General features: G+C 43.4%; 1 protein-coding gene across 1 annotated transcript in view; it reads left to right on the top strand.

The window, feature by feature from the left end:
• The window catches only part of CACNA1D (calcium voltage-gated channel subunit alpha1 D), a 295,614-nt gene that overhangs the window by 132,043 nt on the left and 146,408 nt on the right, over positions 1 to 17,163 (top strand). Inside the window, exons 4-5 of the mRNA XM_045862169.3 lie at positions 5,756 to 5,895; positions 15,653 to 15,795. Of these exons, the coding sequence (XP_045718125.1) occupies positions 5,756 to 5,895; positions 15,653 to 15,795 (283 nt within the window). The remainder of the gene's footprint in view (positions 1 to 5,755; positions 5,896 to 15,652; positions 15,796 to 17,163) is intronic.

Below are 17,163 nucleotides of genomic sequence, written 5' to 3'. Positions count from 1 at the left end.
AGTGACCTCAGGTGACCTAGCCCCTGGACAGCACAGCTGCTGCTCTGGGTTGGTGGTCTTCCCGGGGGTCTCTGGGCCTTGTGGAACCTCACTGTGAAACTGGGATCCAGATTTTACTCCCCAGGTGGTAGGGAATTGTAGTTTTACAGCTGGAAAAGATCATCTGGTTCATTGTGCTGATTCTCCAGGCGAGAGACGGAGGCCAAGCCCCATAGCCTGGCACATGAGGCCCTGTGTCCCCCTGCCTTCCCCCAGCCTGTCCCTCATCCCCGTGCGCTCGTCACTTTTGAATGATCAGCCTTTGCATGTGCCCCTCGCTCTGACTGGAAGACCCTGTCCCACCTCTTTGAGGAGGGCCACTGTTACAGAGCAGAATAGCTTTTCCCTGGCATTTCATCTCAGACGTTTTTCTTGGAAGAGAGCAAAGCCAAGGGGACCCTGGTATTATTGCTATGGGCTGAATATTGGTGTCCCCTCCTCTCTCCCCTCCCCAAGAATTCATATGTTGAAATTCTAACCCCAGTGGATGATATTGGGAGGTGGGGCTTTTGGGGGGTGATTAGGTCATGAGGGTGGAGCCCCCATGAATAGGATTAGTGCCCTGATAAGAAGAGGAAGAGAGAGATCTCTTTCCACAGATACCCACAAAGGAAAGGCCAGACGAGGACACAATGGAAAGTCAGCCATCTGCAAGGTAGGGAGAGAGTTCTTTCTCATCAGACACCAAATTAGCTGGTGCCTTTGTCTCGGACTTCCAGTCTCCAGGACTGTGAGGGAACTCTGCTGTTTAAGCCCCCCAGTCTATGATATTTCATTATGGTAGCCTGAGCAGACTAAAACAATTATGGAACTTCTTAGCAGGAAGGGACAGTGAATAATGTTTTTTCAAAACCTCGCATTTTGCTCATTTATTTATTCATTTATAAATATTATTTTTTTGTGGCAAGCCTTGAGAATATAATGATGCATGAAATAGAAATAGTCTCTGATCTTATAGAAATTCACTTATTGGGGGAGACAAATATTAAAGAGATAACTTCAAGGAATTTAAAATTTCCGTTGTGAATAGGACCATGAAGAAGCATCATGTGCTTTGACAACGTCTAACAGCGGGCCCTTATTTTGTCTGGGAGGTCAGCAAAGGTTTCTCTGAGAAAGTGTTACTTAAGCTGAGTCTTGAAGGACAGGAAGAGCTTAGCCTGATGAGAACGTGGGGGTGGGGGAAACCATTCTAGAAAGAGGGAACGGGACATGGACCTGAAATAGTAGCTGAGCTGGGGGCTGGGAGAAAACAGATCCTGTGGCCGCAAGCCCTGTGTTCTTTCCGCTCCCCCAGGCTGGGCTTCTTCCAGCTCTGTGTCCCTTATGTGCTCATTCTGGAGAGGGGCGTTTATACACATGATGAAAGTGGGCACCCTAGGTGGGGAAGCAGGGGGGCCCCTTGGCGGCATGCAGGGCTCTCGTGGAAGAGAACTGAGGAAGCGAGGGAAGGAGGGATGAGGACGTTCCCTGTGGGCTTGGGTCAGGATGGAAAGGAAGGGCCAGGCGAGATGTTGAGGTCAGTCATCAATTCAGCAGTGTGACCATTTCTTCCAAGCTTGTTCTAGAAAGGGTTAATGGCAACTTAGATACATATCCTTGTTCTTTTGCTTTTTTGATATGTACGCTAGGATCACAAAACCTCCTGTTTTTCTAGTCCCCTTTAAGTCTAGCTTTGTTTGCTGTATTCCTTCCTTCCTCTCTGCGTCCTGTGGAGTACCTTATATATGCCCCACGTGGGCGCCGGGGGCCAGGATTACAAAGACAGTAAGAGATGATCCCCCGAATAGGGACCCTGGGACCGGAGGGTGAGGAAGAGTGGTGTGTGTGGGATGAGCAACACTACCAGGGTGTCAGCCAGGAGAGCCTTTCCAAAGATTTGGGCCACGTGGGTGGATGACCAAAGCAAAGAGTTGGACCTTACTAGGCTCATCAAGTCCTTGTTATCTTCTGTCAGCAGGTTGGGAACTCTGTGAAGATACAGGGCTGGCTGGCTGGCTGGCCAGCTGGATATTCATACTACACTTCTAGTGAAAGGGCCCCTGAGAACCAGAAAGGTGAGAAGCTGGTGTCATCAAGGGTCCTGGCATCTCCCACCCATTACTGTTGACAGTTTCAGTTTCTCAAGGTTCTCTGCAAGGTTAGCTGGTGCAGAGACTCTTTTCCATGGTGAATCTTCACTTTTGAAAGAAGATCTGTCGGGTTTCTGAATTAGATGTTGAGTATTTCTGGTGCCTTGAGGTGGCTTGAGGTCTCATTGGTGACTCTCATCCCTACATAGGATGGTGTCTGGCTAGGAGGAATTGGTGGTTTTTTTTAAAAGGAGATCTGACTGGTCCTGCACACCCAGGATCTGCTGTTAGTGAGAACAGTCCCCGCTGCTGGCTTGGTGAGTGCACAGGCGAGTGGTCCTGCCCAGCAAATGCAGGGAGACTGGGATGCAGGAATTACTTCATCTCTCTGTTTCACCAGGGCCTGTGAGCTTTGACGGAGCAGGCCTGCCCCCGAGATACCTTCTTTTGTGTCCAGTTCTGGAGGCTTCCTGCTTGCCTCTTCCTCAGCCTGCCCTTCCTCTGCGCTCTCCATCTGGGCCACAGACCCCGTATCTTCTCTATGCAATATCTCACCGGGCCTCTTCCGCTGGGTGTGCATTCCCACCTTGCCCAATTAGGAACCTGACCCTCCTGGTGACTTCCTTTGCAAATTACTAACTCAACATTCTTTTCTCAAATGACCAATTCTTTTTTAAATAATTACCTCTCCTGCCCATGATGGTTGTTTTGCAAAATTTTTTAAAATGTTACATTTGCTTACTGTGGAGGTATATTTGTTTTACAGGAGTCCTTTTGAATGGCAGGATTGGGGATAAGAACTGGTTTTTAGGCAGACTGGTCTAGAATGCTCTTTAGGCTGTGATGGTTCCGTTGGCATCAGGGTAAAGTCTCTGTAGTAAAGAATCACAATAAAACAAGATTATATTTCCTACAATCAATTCCATCAAGTAATGCACTAAGGATTTTTGGAAAGAGAAACCCAATTCTTTAAAAGGAGAGAGAGAGGAGGACAAGCGAAAGGGATATAAAAGAACCCTAAACAATTCAGTTACACTAATGGCCCTTGTATTATTGTGGCAATATTACTTACAAATAAAAGCCGAAGAGGAAAAACAAGCTGTGTTTGCTAGATGTACTCTCTGTTCCCTGCCTTGTTTTTCTGCTCTGAAGTATAGCACTGTGTTGACGTAGGGATGTAACTGCTATGAATATTGATGGCAGCAAAAGCCTTTTTTCTCTGTTTGGCCTAGTAAATAAAGCAGAAGTGATAAAAAAGGGAAAAGGAATTGTAAAATCAGCATGCTATTTTCAGCATATCTTGTTCCCCTAGAACTCCATGTCTTAGAAGCATATTGACAACCTACATTTGGTGGTCAGGGTCTAATTTGAGTATAGTGGGTTGGTATTTTCAGGGATTTTTGCTTCTGGTTCAAGTAACAGAGTTGCTCTCTCCTTTTAGCGTTACCACCTCATTGAAGCCTTCCAGGATCCCTCCTCCCTAGCCAGTGGCAAAGTCCCAGCTCTCAGGGAATATGAAGAGTAAATGAGGGAGTCACCGGAGGTCTGCAGGCTCATGCATGCCCGGAGGACACGGCTGTGGGGAAGGAGTAGGGGTCATGTTGGAGGAAGGTCTTGGCAGCCCCGTGAAGGGGGTGTGGTACCTGGGAGGAGCCAGGCTGAGGACAGGGCCAGTTGGGAGGTCAGGGGGAACGTGGAGGTTGGAGATGAGTGAGACTCTATACGGTTGAAAGTACACTAACTCTGGCTAACTCACACCACAAAAGAATTTATTAGACCTCTTGGATGGTGTTCAAAGTTCAAAGGGAGCTCTGGAGGACAGGTTAGGGATGGCAGGGACCTGGGACGGAAGAACTGACGACCCGGCTTTTCAGCAAGACCAGCGGGAAGTCGGGAATGGGGGTGAAGGCTGGGGTCCAGCGGTGGTTGGATGCTTTCCCTGGTGGTAGAGAGGGAGGATGTGAGGGACGCCTGGGTGGCTCAGTTGGTTAAGTGTCAGCCATCGGCTCAGGTCATGATCCCTGGGTCCTGAGATCGAGACCTGAGTTGGGCTCCCTGCTCAGCGGGGAGTTAGTTTCTCCCTCTGCCTGCTGCTCCCCCTGCTTGTACTCCCTCTCTCTCTCTCTCTCTCTCAAATAAATAAATAAAATCTTTAAAAAAAAAAAAAAAAGGAGGGAGGATGTGGGGGGAGACACGGGGAAGGCCAGGCGACAGGGGTAGCACTCTGGTAGGAGGGTGCTGAGGCCATCTCGTCGTGGTCACGTAGCAAAGCAGAGTCCTGGGGGGGGGGAGGAGTGGACCAGTCCTTCGGCCTTCTCAGAGGGCTCAGGATGCAAAAGCACCCTCTCCACTGCCTGCCTTGGGGCATTCGCAGTGTTCATGTTTGGAACAGACTAAACCTTCCCTTCCCTTCCCTCCCAGACTAAACCTTTCGAGGGTAGGGATGGCAGTGGAGCTGTTTTTCTAATCCTGGCTCCTGGCGTGGGGTCCGTCATATAGAAGAGGTGCTCACTCAGTGTTTCCTGAGCCAAATTCATTTGACCGCTTGCACCAGGCGTCTTCGTAAGTGAATTCTGTGACTTCCATTTTCCTAAGGTATCGGTAACTTTCCCTGGGTCCCACGGGGTAGAATTAATATTTGTGGAGGGCTTTATGACCCATGTGGAAGAGTTTTAATTGCTGATGGTTTTTTATTGAGTTATTAAGTAGCCTCTTGCCAGGGAGTGCCTCTTATAAAATTAATTGCACACATCCCAGTGGGTCAGTATTTCTATTAAAGCCGAAGCTGCATAAAGAAAACCTTTACAAAAGAGGAAGGGAGTCAACATTTTTAGACCTGCTGAGGGATGTGTTCTCTGGATGCACGAAGTTGCCTGCGTTGGAACGGGAAGGGTTCTAAGAGTCAGCTAGCTTGTGGGCTGAGTCTCCGAGGTCTGGGCAGCCAGATGGGAACGGCTGCTGGGGCCGGTAGGAGGGAAGGATGCAGAGGCTGAGCCCCCACTCCCTGGGAGGGTGTGCAGCGGTCACTCAGCAGTGTCAGCTGGGAGACAGGGGGGGTTGCCATCTCGAATTTGCTCCCCTTCTGTGCCGGTGAGGAGACTGAGGTCCAGAGGAGAGGAGGGACTTGCCCAGGTCACCTTGCTGCTCTGTGACAAAGAGGATCATGACTTAGAAATCGGGCATAAACCCAGGAGGAGGAGAGAGGGTCAAAGCAGCTGCATCTTCCTTTCTTCCAAAGGACATTCTGCTCCAAGCCGCCGCCGTTGGAATCTTGTTGCCCCCTTGTGCGTTTCTGGGCCTGATTTGGCAATCTCAGGAAGAAAACATGCTGCCTTTTGCAAATGTGTGCAAACAACAAACATGCCCCTTATGTCCCAGGCAGACTCTGTGCACACGCATCAGGGCAGGTGGCAAAATGCAGTCATGCAGCCTGGAATGGAAAGTGTTTTACACTTAGCTGCTTATGAGAAATTCAGTGTTAGAATTAAAACGTTTTCCTTCCTGGCACAGGTGCTGAGTTAATGGTGCCATTTCTCATAATAAAACTTTGCTTGGAGAAGAATGCTTATATCTCAGAGCTATTGATTCTAATTCCTGTTTCTTTTTCTTCTTCTCCCCTCCCCCCTTTTTGTTTCTCTTCACAGGAAAAAGTAGAATATGCCTTCCTGATTATTTTTACAGTCGAGACATTTTTGAAGATTATAGCGTATGGATTATTGCTACATCCTAATGCTTATGTTAGGAATGGATGGAATTTACTGGATTTTGTTATAGTAATAGTAGGGTAAGTCCTTTTTGTTTTGGGGAAATGTTTGGAAGATGGGAGGCAGGGAGTAATGAAGAACCACAGTTTTTTTGAGGGAATATGGTCGCTCCTCTCTGCCAGCGCTTGTGGCCAGAACCAGCCAGTCGGGTTTTGAAGATGGGCGCTGCTGCTATCAGTCTCTGGGTTCAAATCCCCTCTTTGTTCTTACTTCCCTTCCAGTAACGCGTATAGAAGGAGGTTGAAGCTCCCGATGTAAGAGGGGTCATTTTACAGAGGACTTGGGTCTTCACAAATAGGCCAGCCCTGCTGGCGGTTAGAGTCAAATGAGCAGAATTCTTGTACCTAGCACCCTGGTAAGATAAAAACAAAAAACCCGCAAACCAGTAAAACAGTAATAAATCCTTCAGAGCAGTGAGGTACTCTGCTATTTAACAACCTGAGCAAAGTTATTAATTTTTTCTGCTGCTTGGGGGGAAAATTTTGGCATGCTACTGTCCCATTTTAAATAACAAAACAAGTGTCTGAATAATGTCAGGTATCTGGCATGAAATGAAATAAGCCAGAAAATGCAGAGAAGCAGGCATTCTCCAGAAATCCTGTCACAGGAAGGAGACACCAACAGTTTAGTTAAAGAAGAGTGTTAAAAAGTAGTGGCCTGCGTTGTGTGATTCTGGTCCTGCCACACCTGGAAATTTTGCCAGCGAGAGAAAAAAACGAATCCACATTAGAGGAGTGCTGGGCCTTTGGACCAAATACCCACATAGGGAAAGAAGATCTATCCCTTTGCTGAGTCTTTGTTACCCAGCTGTAAAATGGGTTGCTTCTAAAACTATATGTGGTCCTACCGAGAGAGATTGTTAATCTCTCTGTGTTCATCTCCATAACTTTGGTCAACTGCCTTTTGAAGTTGAGCAACGTAATTTTTCTTATAGGCTACTTTTTTTAAAATCGTGAATCCTTTGGCTTTTCATGGGAGACTAATATAGCTGGATACTAGGAGAGTGGGATAAATTTTGAACCTGCCCTTTCAAACCTTAGGAAATTCAAATGGGATCCAAAATGGCCCAGTGGGATAATTAGACTTAAGGGGAAAAAGTCGGCTTTTGCAAAAACCACCATAGGACATGGCATCTAAGGTATTACTGCAAAGGTAGTACAGCTAAAATGAACAGGTAGTAGGTATGTACCATACCTTCCTGTATTTGCTGAAATCTAATAAGGAATGGCAAGCAGGAGACTTGCAGGTCTCTTGGTTCTGGAATAATTTCACTGTGCCTCTCTTGAGCCTGGACTTTGTGTTCAGCTACAGGATGGAGATGCTTAGCTCCATTTCTTTTGTCCTTACCCTACAATCACCTCAGCCTTCTACCTCGAGACATTTTTCAGACTATAGTAGAGCCCAAAGGAACCAAACAGAGGGTGGTGGTCTAATTGCATTGAGAAGACCAAGACAAGAGTCCAGGAAGGCCGATGGGGCTGAAATTTGACAGGCATGAGATGGGAGGGGGAGAGGGCTTTTCAGAGAAAGAGCTCCATAAATATGCCTTGTGGTCCTCTTGAGCTTTGCCTGAAGAATAATCTACCCTTACAGGGGGTGAGAATCCAGGAGGCCAGTCAAATAATACTATTAGGGAAAAAAAAGAAAAGCTGGAGACTGTTAGCTGAATAATAACTACAACTCACATAGGTTTGAGAGATGTTCGAGTTATGACCAACCAGAATGGAGGCCTCAATAAACACCCTGGACTGTCACTAGACACCCCAGAAGGGCCATTAGTAGTAGGGCTAAACTAACTCTACGGTAAGCGTTGGCAAACTATGGCCAATGGGCCAAATTCAGCCTGCCAAAAATTTTTGTAAAGTTTTATTGTAACATAGTCACATGCATTTGTTTACATAGTTGATTTGAGTAGTTTAGGTCCACAAAGCCTAAACTATTTACTATCTGGCCCCTTATGAAACAGTTTTGCCAACCCCTGCTAGAGAGTAAAGATCACCTGAATCCCTTGCTAATAATGTTTGAAAAGGAGCAAACTGACATGCAAAACAAACTGTCTCACAAAAGAAAACTCAATACTCTTTAAAGGAAGACAACAAAATCCAGACACTTAACAAGTGTCCAGCATCCCATCAAATCTTATGGCCATTAATTAAGACATATGACCCATAACCAGAAGGAAATTCCATCTATAGAGATAGACCTAGAAATGACAGAGATGACGGAATTAGTAGATAATTGCTTTACAAGACTTTAAAAATAGCTATTATGAATATGTTTGTGGACATAAAGGAACACATGACCACAATGAGAAAAGATGGGACAATATTAAGAAAGAACCACATGGGACTTTGAGAGTTGAAAAATTTTCCTGGATTGGCTTAATAGCAAATTAGACACAACAGAAGAAAAAAAAAAAGTAAAGGAACTTGAAGACCTAGCAATAACACAAAGAATAATGATCGAGAAAAATAGGACACCACCTCAGTGACCTGCAGGGTAATATCAAGTGGTCTAACATACATATATTTGGAGTCCCAGAAGAGAGGAGATAGAGGGGAGCCAGAAAAAAATATTTGAAGAAATGACTCCAGATTTTCTAAATGTGATGATAAATACAAACTCACAAATTTAAGAAGCTCAACAAAGCTCAAGCAAAGTAAACATAGAGAAAGCTACATTGAAGTACACCATAATTCATAATGAAATTGCTCAAATCCAAGGATAAAGAGAAAATCTGAAAAAGTAATCAGAGAAAAAGACATCCCTGGACTTTTTGTCAGCACTATAGAAGCCAGAATACAGCAGAGAGATATCTTTAAAGGGCTGAGGAAAATGTCAACCTAGAATTCTTATTCAGTGAAGATAGCTTTCACAATTGAAGTAAAAACAGACTTTTTCAGACAAACTAACGCTGAGAATTCACCCCCAGTAAACCTGTACCTCAATGAATGTTAAAGGAATTCCAGAAAGGGTACATGCATGGGTAAATATAAAAACATTTTTTTTTCTCATTTTAAAATCTTTTTTAAAGTAATTGATTATTTAAAGCACAAGTAGTAACAATGTATTGCAGAGTTTGTAGCTTCTATGAAAGTAAAATATGTGACGACAATAGCACAAAGGACAGGAAGAAGAAAATAGCTATATATTATTGAAAAGAGCTTGTACAGTTGGTGGTAAATATGACAAAATATTACTTGAAAGTATACTGTAATAAGTTAGAGATGTGTGTTATAAACCCAAGAGCACAGGCCAGCAAACTTCAGCCCATAGGCCAGATATGGTTTATTGCCTTTTTTTATTTTTCACATTGGCAAAGTATTTTCCTGTCTGCTTTGGAAGATTGTTTTATTGGAAGACAGTCACACTCACTCATGTTTGTGGCTATTTGGTGTTAGGATGGCAAAACCGAATAGTTGTGACAGTGACCCTATGGCCTGCAAGTCCTAAAATAGTTACTCTCTGACACTCCACAGAAGATTTTTGCTGACATTTGCCCTAGAGGAGCCACTAGAAAAAAAAAAAGTATCGTTAATAAGCCTGTATTGGAGATTAAGTAGAATTTTTATTTTTATTTTTATTTTTTTATTTTATTTTTTTTAAGATTTTATTTATTTGACAGAGACACAGTGAGAGAGGGAACACAAGCAGGGACAGAGGGAGAGGGAGAAGCAGGCCCCCCGCTGAGCAGGGAGCCCGATGCGGGGCTCGATCCCAGGACCCTGGGACCATGACCTGAGCCGAAGGCAGATGCTTAATGACTGAGCCACCCAGGAGCCCCAGTAGAAATTTTAAAAGCTCAATTAATTCAAAAAAGGGATGAAGAAAAAAGGAACAATGGACAGGGCAAACAGAAAACAAATAGCAAGATAGTAGATTTAAACCCAGCTAAATCTTTATTAGAATCCAGAGTTTATCAGATTTTATACATTAAAAAAAACCCAGACCCAACTCTAGAGTTAATCTACAAGAAACCAAACTTATAAAGACACAAAGAATTTGTAAGTAAAAAGCCAGAAAAAATATATACCATGTGAAAACTAATCTAAAGAAAGGTAGAGTGGCAATATTAGTCCAAAAAAGTAGACTTCAGAACAAGGAATATTATCAAGGATAGAGACATTTCATAGTGATGAAAGAATTCTTTCATGAAGATACACACATATATGCCTAATAGCAGAGCTTCAAAATATACCAAGCAAACCCAGAAAGAACTGAAAGGAGTTTTATTCCATTATTGTAGCTGTACATTTTAATACTTCTCCCTTGAGTATTGATAGAACATCTAGACAGAAAATCACTAAGTATATAGGGATATTTGAACAATACCACCTAGCTTGACTTAACTGGCATTTTTAGAACGCTCAAGACCAGAAAGCACATTCTTTTCACATGCACACGGAACATTGACCAAGAAATATTCTGGGCCATAAAATAAGTTTCAGTGAATTTAAGAGTATTAACATCATACAAAATTATGTATTCTGAATGAATTTAGCAATGTTTCTGGAGAGAAGATCAGTATTAAAACATGTGAATTTCTATATCCTAGTCATGAACAATTGGAAAATGAAATTTTAAAGACATTATTCACTATAGCATCAAAAAGCATGAAATATTTAGGGATAAACAGCACACTACAAATGACTAAACTTTGCTGAGAGCAATTAAAGAATACCTAAATAAATGGAATGATGTACCATGTTCATGGATTGGACGGCTCAGTTATTGTTAGGCTATTAGTTCTTCTCAAACTGAGCTATAGATTGAATCCTAATCTAAATCCCAGCAGGATTGTTGTAGAGATTGACAATTTATTCTAAAACTTATATGGAAGTTAAAGAGGCTCTAGATTAGCCAAAGAAATATTTAAGAACAAAGCTGGAACCTGATCTTAGGGCTTAATATAAAGCTACGGTAGTCAAGACTACTGTATGATGTTGGCATAAGAAGTAGACATAAAGATCAATGGAACAGAATTAGGGATTCTAGAAATAGACCTTTATGTATGTGATCAATTGATTTTAGACAAAGGTGCTTTAGATACTTCAGTGAGTTGAGTTATAAGTTGTAGTACTAAATTGTAGTCAGTTTTTAACAAATGGCATTGGAACAACTATTTATCCATATGAAAAAAAATCTTTATTCTTTCCTTATAACATACACAAATATTACCTTAAAATGGATCATAGACCTATATGTGAAAGCTAAAACTATATAATGTCTAGGGGAAGATCTTTATGACCCTGGGGCAGGCAGAGATTTTTTAGGACCCCAAAAGCACCAGCCATAAAAGAAATCATTGAAATTTTGGAGCTTACCAAAATTTAAAATTTTTCTTCAAAGGATAGTGTGAAGAAAATTAAAAATTAAGACACAGGTTAGGAAAAATATTCACAATACAGATATATGACAAAGGACTTGCATTCAGAATATATAAAGAATTCTTATAACCCATTAGTAAGAAGACAACCCAGTATATAAATGGACAGAAGATTCAAATAGATCTTCACAATGGATAAAGAAGATGTGGTATATATATACAATGGAATATTATGCAGCCATCAAAAGGAATGAGATCTTGCCATTTGCAACGACGTGGATGGAACTGGAGGGTATTATGTTGAGTGAAATAAGTCAAACAGAGAAAGACATGTATCATATGATCTCACTGATATGAGGAATTCTTAATTGCAGGAAACAAACTGAGGGTTGCTGGAGTGCGGGGTGGGGTGGGAGGGATGGGGTGACTGGGTGATAGACACTGGGGAGGGTATGTGCTCTGGTAAGCGCTGTGAATTGTGCAAGACTGTTGAATCTCAGATCTGTACCTCTGAAACAAATAATGCAATATATGTTAAGAAAAAAAAAAAGAAGAAGAAGGTAGCGGGAGGGGAAGAATGAAGCGGGGGAAATCGGAGGGGTAGACGAACCATGAGAGACGATGGACTCTGAAAAACAAACAGGGTTCTAGAGGGGAGGGAGGTGGGAGGATGGGTTAGCCTGGTGGTGGGTATTGAGGAGGGCACATTCTGCATGGAGCACTGGGTGTTATGCACAAACAATGAATCATGGAACACTTCATCTAAAACTAATGATGTAATGTATGGGGATTAACATGGGAATAAAAAAAAAAACAAAAAAACCCCAAATAGATCTTCACAAAAGAAGATATGTAAATGGTTAACAGGCATCTGAAAAGATGTTCAACATCATTAGAAATTAGGGAAGTGCAAATTAAAATCCCAGTGACACACTACATACCCACTAGCATTACTAAATATAAAAAGACTCTCAATACCATATCTCAGCCAAGATACGGAGCAACTGGAACTCTCATACACTGCTTGTAGAAATGGAAAATGGTGTAGTCACTTTGGAAAAGTTTGCCAGCTTCTTAAAATGTTAATCATACGCTAACCACAGGACCACATTACCAGCACTACTCGTAGATACTTACCCAAGATAAATGAAAACACATGCTCACAGAGACTTTATTCATAATGGAGAAAAACTGGAAACAACCCAGATATCTCCTAACAGGTGAATGGATAGTTTCATTGTGGTATATTCATTCAATGGAATATCCCAACAATAAAAAGAAATGAACTGTGGATAAATGTAACAACTTGGGTAAGTCTCAAAAACATGGGGAGCAAAAGAAGTTAAAAGAAGAACATATATTGTATGATTTCATTTATAAAAGATTCTGGAAAAGGGAAAAAAACAACCCAAAGTGATAGACAATCAGTGGATACCAAAGGCTGAGCTGAGAGGGAGATAATTGCACAGAGCCATTAAAGAACTACTGGAGATGGTGGAAATGTTCTAGATCTTGACTGTGGTGTTTGCACTTGGATTTCTACATTTGTTAAGACTCCTCTCATTGTACACTTTAAATAGATGTATTTTATCATATATAAGTTGAGCTGTAATAAAGTTGACTTAAAAAGTAAAAAAAATTACCTAGGAAACTAAAATAGGAATGGTCTCATTGGTCTTTCCCATTAATATGAAGAACTTGAGAACATCTGATTATTTTTTTTATCCAAAATATGCACTAAATTATAGTCAAAGAGCAGAAGAAAAGTTAAAGAAAAAAAGAAAAGTTACTAGGTCTTCATGGGAATCAAATTTCTACTCACTAAAGTTTCTAACTGCAGGCTGTATCTCAATCCAATGGATTTTCCATTCCAAGCCAACTGTGACCTATTACTTTTGTCAAGATTCCCAATAACAGAGACATTAAGGAAGTAATTGATACTTCTAAAATGTTAACCGTAATAGTGTGACCACAAGAGGACTCAATGTGTCTACCAGAGCTGATAGTGTTCCCTGTATAGAAAAGTTTATTCCACCCACCAAATGTTTCAGTCAACCTATATTTCAGGCTCATCACTTAAGCTTTTGTGAAGAAGAACATGGGGTGCTCATTTCTAACTTGAGTCCATTTCGGTAGCTCCTTGCCTTTTGCTCCTGCATTGGGGTAAACTTTGTAACACTCTAGAATCAAATACTTTCTCTTCATATCCTGAACTCTCCAGGCATGTGGTACTTTTTTTGTTGGGGGTGGTGGGCATGAGTGGTGAAGGGAGTAGAATCACAGAATATTAGACTGGGAAGGGCAGGGCTCTGGATCATTTAATCCAGTTTTCTCCTTTTACAGAGGATGGGGCGGAACTAAGGACCAGAGGAGGAAAGGAACTTTCCTAAAGCCTCCTAACTCTTAGGAATGGAAGCCAGCCCCAGCCCCTTCCACCCCTGGCTATCTGGAGAAGGCAGCTAGCTTCCCTCTCTGGCTCAGGTTCCTTTGTAATGGGAGCGAGACATCATTCACCTGTTTTCAAGGGCATTGCTGAAGAACAAGGGGTAAAAGGACCATGAAGTATGCACTGTAAAACATAGACACTTGAAAGTGATCTTCAGTCACCACCTGCATAAATTACTTTCCTAACCCTTTGGGATGAAAATTCCTGTGGCTGCCACATTTCAGAAGAGTTTGAGGTTTTCCTTCTTCCTTGTTCTTTGTTTTTGGGAGGCTATGAACTTGTTTTGGAGGGGAGACTTTTAACTTGAGCCTTGCTGCAGGGGTTTACAGTAATTAAAAAAAAACTATTTTTTTTTAAATGTTTTATTTATTCATGAGAGTCAGAGAGAGAGAGAGAGAGAGGCAGAGGCAGAGGGAGAAGCAGGCTCCCCGCCTAGCAGGGAGCCCGATGCGGGACTCGATCCCAGGACTCTGGGATCATGACCTGAGCCGAAGGCAGATGCTTAACCATCTGAGCCACCCAGGCGCCCCCCAAAAAAACTATTCTAATGAGAGAAACGGGTCATAAATTTGACCTATTTCCCCAGTCATAACTAGAGAGAGCCCACCATCTGAAGGTTTGAAAAGGCAGAGGCTTGATTTATTCTCCCTGTGGCGCCACCCACCTCTGCCCCCAGCTAGATTCACTGCTAATTGCTGTAGTGTTGTTAAAACAAATGGCTGGTCTTTCAGTGCCCCAGAACGATAGGACTATGCCTGATCAGGACTGTAATCAGACCACCCTGTATTTTATGGACTTCATGTCTTGGCAGTCCAGAGGCATGCCAGTGGGGGCAGAGTTTCTGCTTCAGCTCCTAATTAAACTTTGGAAACCTTTTCTTTGTTGCTGGGCCAGTCACCCCCACAATCTGATTGGCTGGAGTTGATTCTATTTGAAATGGGCAAATTTATATTTATTCTGAAAAACAAGCAATAATTCCAAAGAATAAATGTTTATGTGAAAGAGCAAAAGTAACCGTCAAGTGAGCAGATTGTCTGAAAATAGCTTTATCCGAAAAACCTTTGGAGAGTAGGAAAAATGTGTCGTGGCTGCCAGATACAATATTATGCACATTTCAAAAGAGAAAATGACGATATTAATCCCTTACCTTGGGTTACTGCTTTTGGCCTTTGCACAACTCCTCAGCATCTGTGATTTACATCATTCCTTGAACATCCCTGTGCGGGTGGAGGGTGTGTGTGTGTGTGTGTGTGTGTGTGTGTGTGTGTGTGTGTGTGTCTGTACCAGAAATGGTGTAACATGTTGATTAAGATTTGGGACTTTGAAGTCAATATTCAATATTCATTCACCCATTGATTTACTCCTCAGATATTTCTCGAGCACCTTCTGTGTTGAGAACTGTTCTGGGCACTAGGCTTGAACAGACTAAACGAACAAATGAACAATACAGACTAAAAGTCCCTGCCCTCATGGGACGTGGATACTGGGGAGGCCAACATACCCGGACTCATTCGTTATTTCTACGCTAATAGTGTGACCCTGGGCAAGTTACTTGTTCTCATCAAGTGTGTTTCCTCACGTGTAAGATGATAAGAATCCCTACTGCATAACACTTTGTGAGGACTGAGATAATGTTTGTAAAGTGTTTGGCACATAGTGAATGTGCATGGAAGGTAGTAGCCGCCATGTTGGTTGTCCTTGAGACCTATGTTCTGGGGTGTCCACCTGTCGTCGTTGGATCCCTGGTGAGTCCCCTCTTCTGTGGGACCGGACTTGCTCAGGGTTGGCAGGAGAACAGCCAAGCTCGGTCCTTGTCCCAGTCATGTCACAGGTAGGGGTGGCTTTCGGGATTCACAGTCTGATTCTTGCTTTTGCCCTGCTTCCCTTCCATGTAGGCAGCAGCCCCTCAGAATTAGCCCTTGTGCAGAAATTACTACTATTATCCTCCTGTGCTGCTTCCCTGGGTGACAGACTCTAACTTCTCTTCCTTTCTTCTTTTTTTCAGATTGTTTAGTGTAATTCTGGAACAATTAACCAAAGAAACAGAAGGCGGTAACCACTCCAGTGGCAAGTCAGGAGGCTTCGATGTCAAAGCCCTCCGCGCCTTTCGGGTGTTACGACCACTTCGACTAGTGTCAGGAGTGCCCAGTAAGCACGTCTTGTTTCCTAAAGCCAGGAGTTTGTTGACTTGGTTTTTCTTCTGGGTGGGGCTCAGGATTCTGGAGCCGAGCGCTGCCAGGTGAGTTGCGGTGTGCCAGCCAGGGGCTCCGCAGACGACCACGGAGGCCTTCACGGTTCACGACGCTTGCGTGGTCACCTTGGACCCCCGTGATGGCCCCGAGAAAGGGCCGGTAGTGACTGTTGTCTTCCTGAGTTTGTAGGAGACTCTTCTCTTACAGAGACACCGAGCGAGTAGTGACATGAGGCCTTGAAGTCAGGCCTCCTGATTCCAGGCTGGTTTTCCTTCTTGGACACCTCGCAGCCACCACCTCCTCCCACTCCCAGGCCTGCCCCTCTGAGAGTGGTGGCTAATGCAGAGGAGGAGGGTATTGCAGGGCTCCCAGCCTACTGCCTTTCTTCAAAGTGAGCAGCAACAGGGGGCTGGACTCCTGGAACGTCTGCTCAGCTCTCCACTCTTAGGAGTTGTACATGTCCGGCTCTGGGGGAAGAAGCAGATGCTTCCAGGTCCTCCCTGTATGTAGGGTAGTGTAGGACCTGCTTGCAGGTGGTTTGGAGGACCGATTGAGATGAATCAGGGAGAGCCCCCGCAGCACAAGATCTGGAGCAGAGGTGGCCCTCCATGGCAAGAGATGCTGTTTTCCTCCACTAGGCTATGATACCAGTCTGTGCCAGGCCCTAGTTTGCTTTTTGCTCCAGATGTCTGGGCCAGGTTGAGAGCCACCTGAGCTGGGACAGATGCTCTGGCTGTGCTCTGGCCGGCAGCTGTAGGCTGCTTCTGCTCCCCTAAGGAGCATGGAGTGTGCTTCACGGGGATCTGTCCCTGAAGGGACACCCGTGGTGGGGATTTGAAGGTAGAAGTCCTAGCACCTTTCCAAGGGTTGTGGCGGCAGCTGCCTGCTCCAGCTGGAGGAAGGATATGGGACAATAGGGTGTGCCTGTTTTTCATGACTCACAAAGCCATCAAAAGAGCACAGATCATGTTTTTGCCTCTCCAGAAGTTCTTCATGAAATTGTATTAAACCTATTGGCACTCGGGACACACCAAAAATTCCCGGGGAAAAAAAAAAGATTTCCAAATTTAACATTTTAAAATGTAGGAAGTGGTGTTTTATGTGTACTTGTTTTTCCAGATGGTTCATTTATTTTCATTGAAAAAGATCACAAGTCAAAACCACAGAGCTGTCTGGAAGCAATCGAGAAAAATAGAAACACCTTGGAAATGACTGGTTTTGTTATGTGTAACATGATGAAATGAGAAGTTCAATGAGCAAGCATGTTCTTTCAGATTTAGTTGTTATAGCCTCATCCAGTCTCAAAGTTACTACGACAGCCTTT

The sequence above is a fragment of the Mirounga angustirostris genome, unplaced genomic scaffold (genome assembly GCF_029215605.1).
Source record: "Mirounga angustirostris isolate CCGP_5_RB_7025 unplaced genomic scaffold, mMirAng1.0.hap1 SCAF_1, whole genome shotgun sequence".
NCBI classification, from domain to species: domain Eukaryota; kingdom Metazoa; phylum Chordata; class Mammalia; order Carnivora; family Phocidae; genus Mirounga; species Mirounga angustirostris.
Note: the sequence above shows the minus strand (reverse complement) of the source record. Positions and strands in the feature narration are given on the sequence as shown.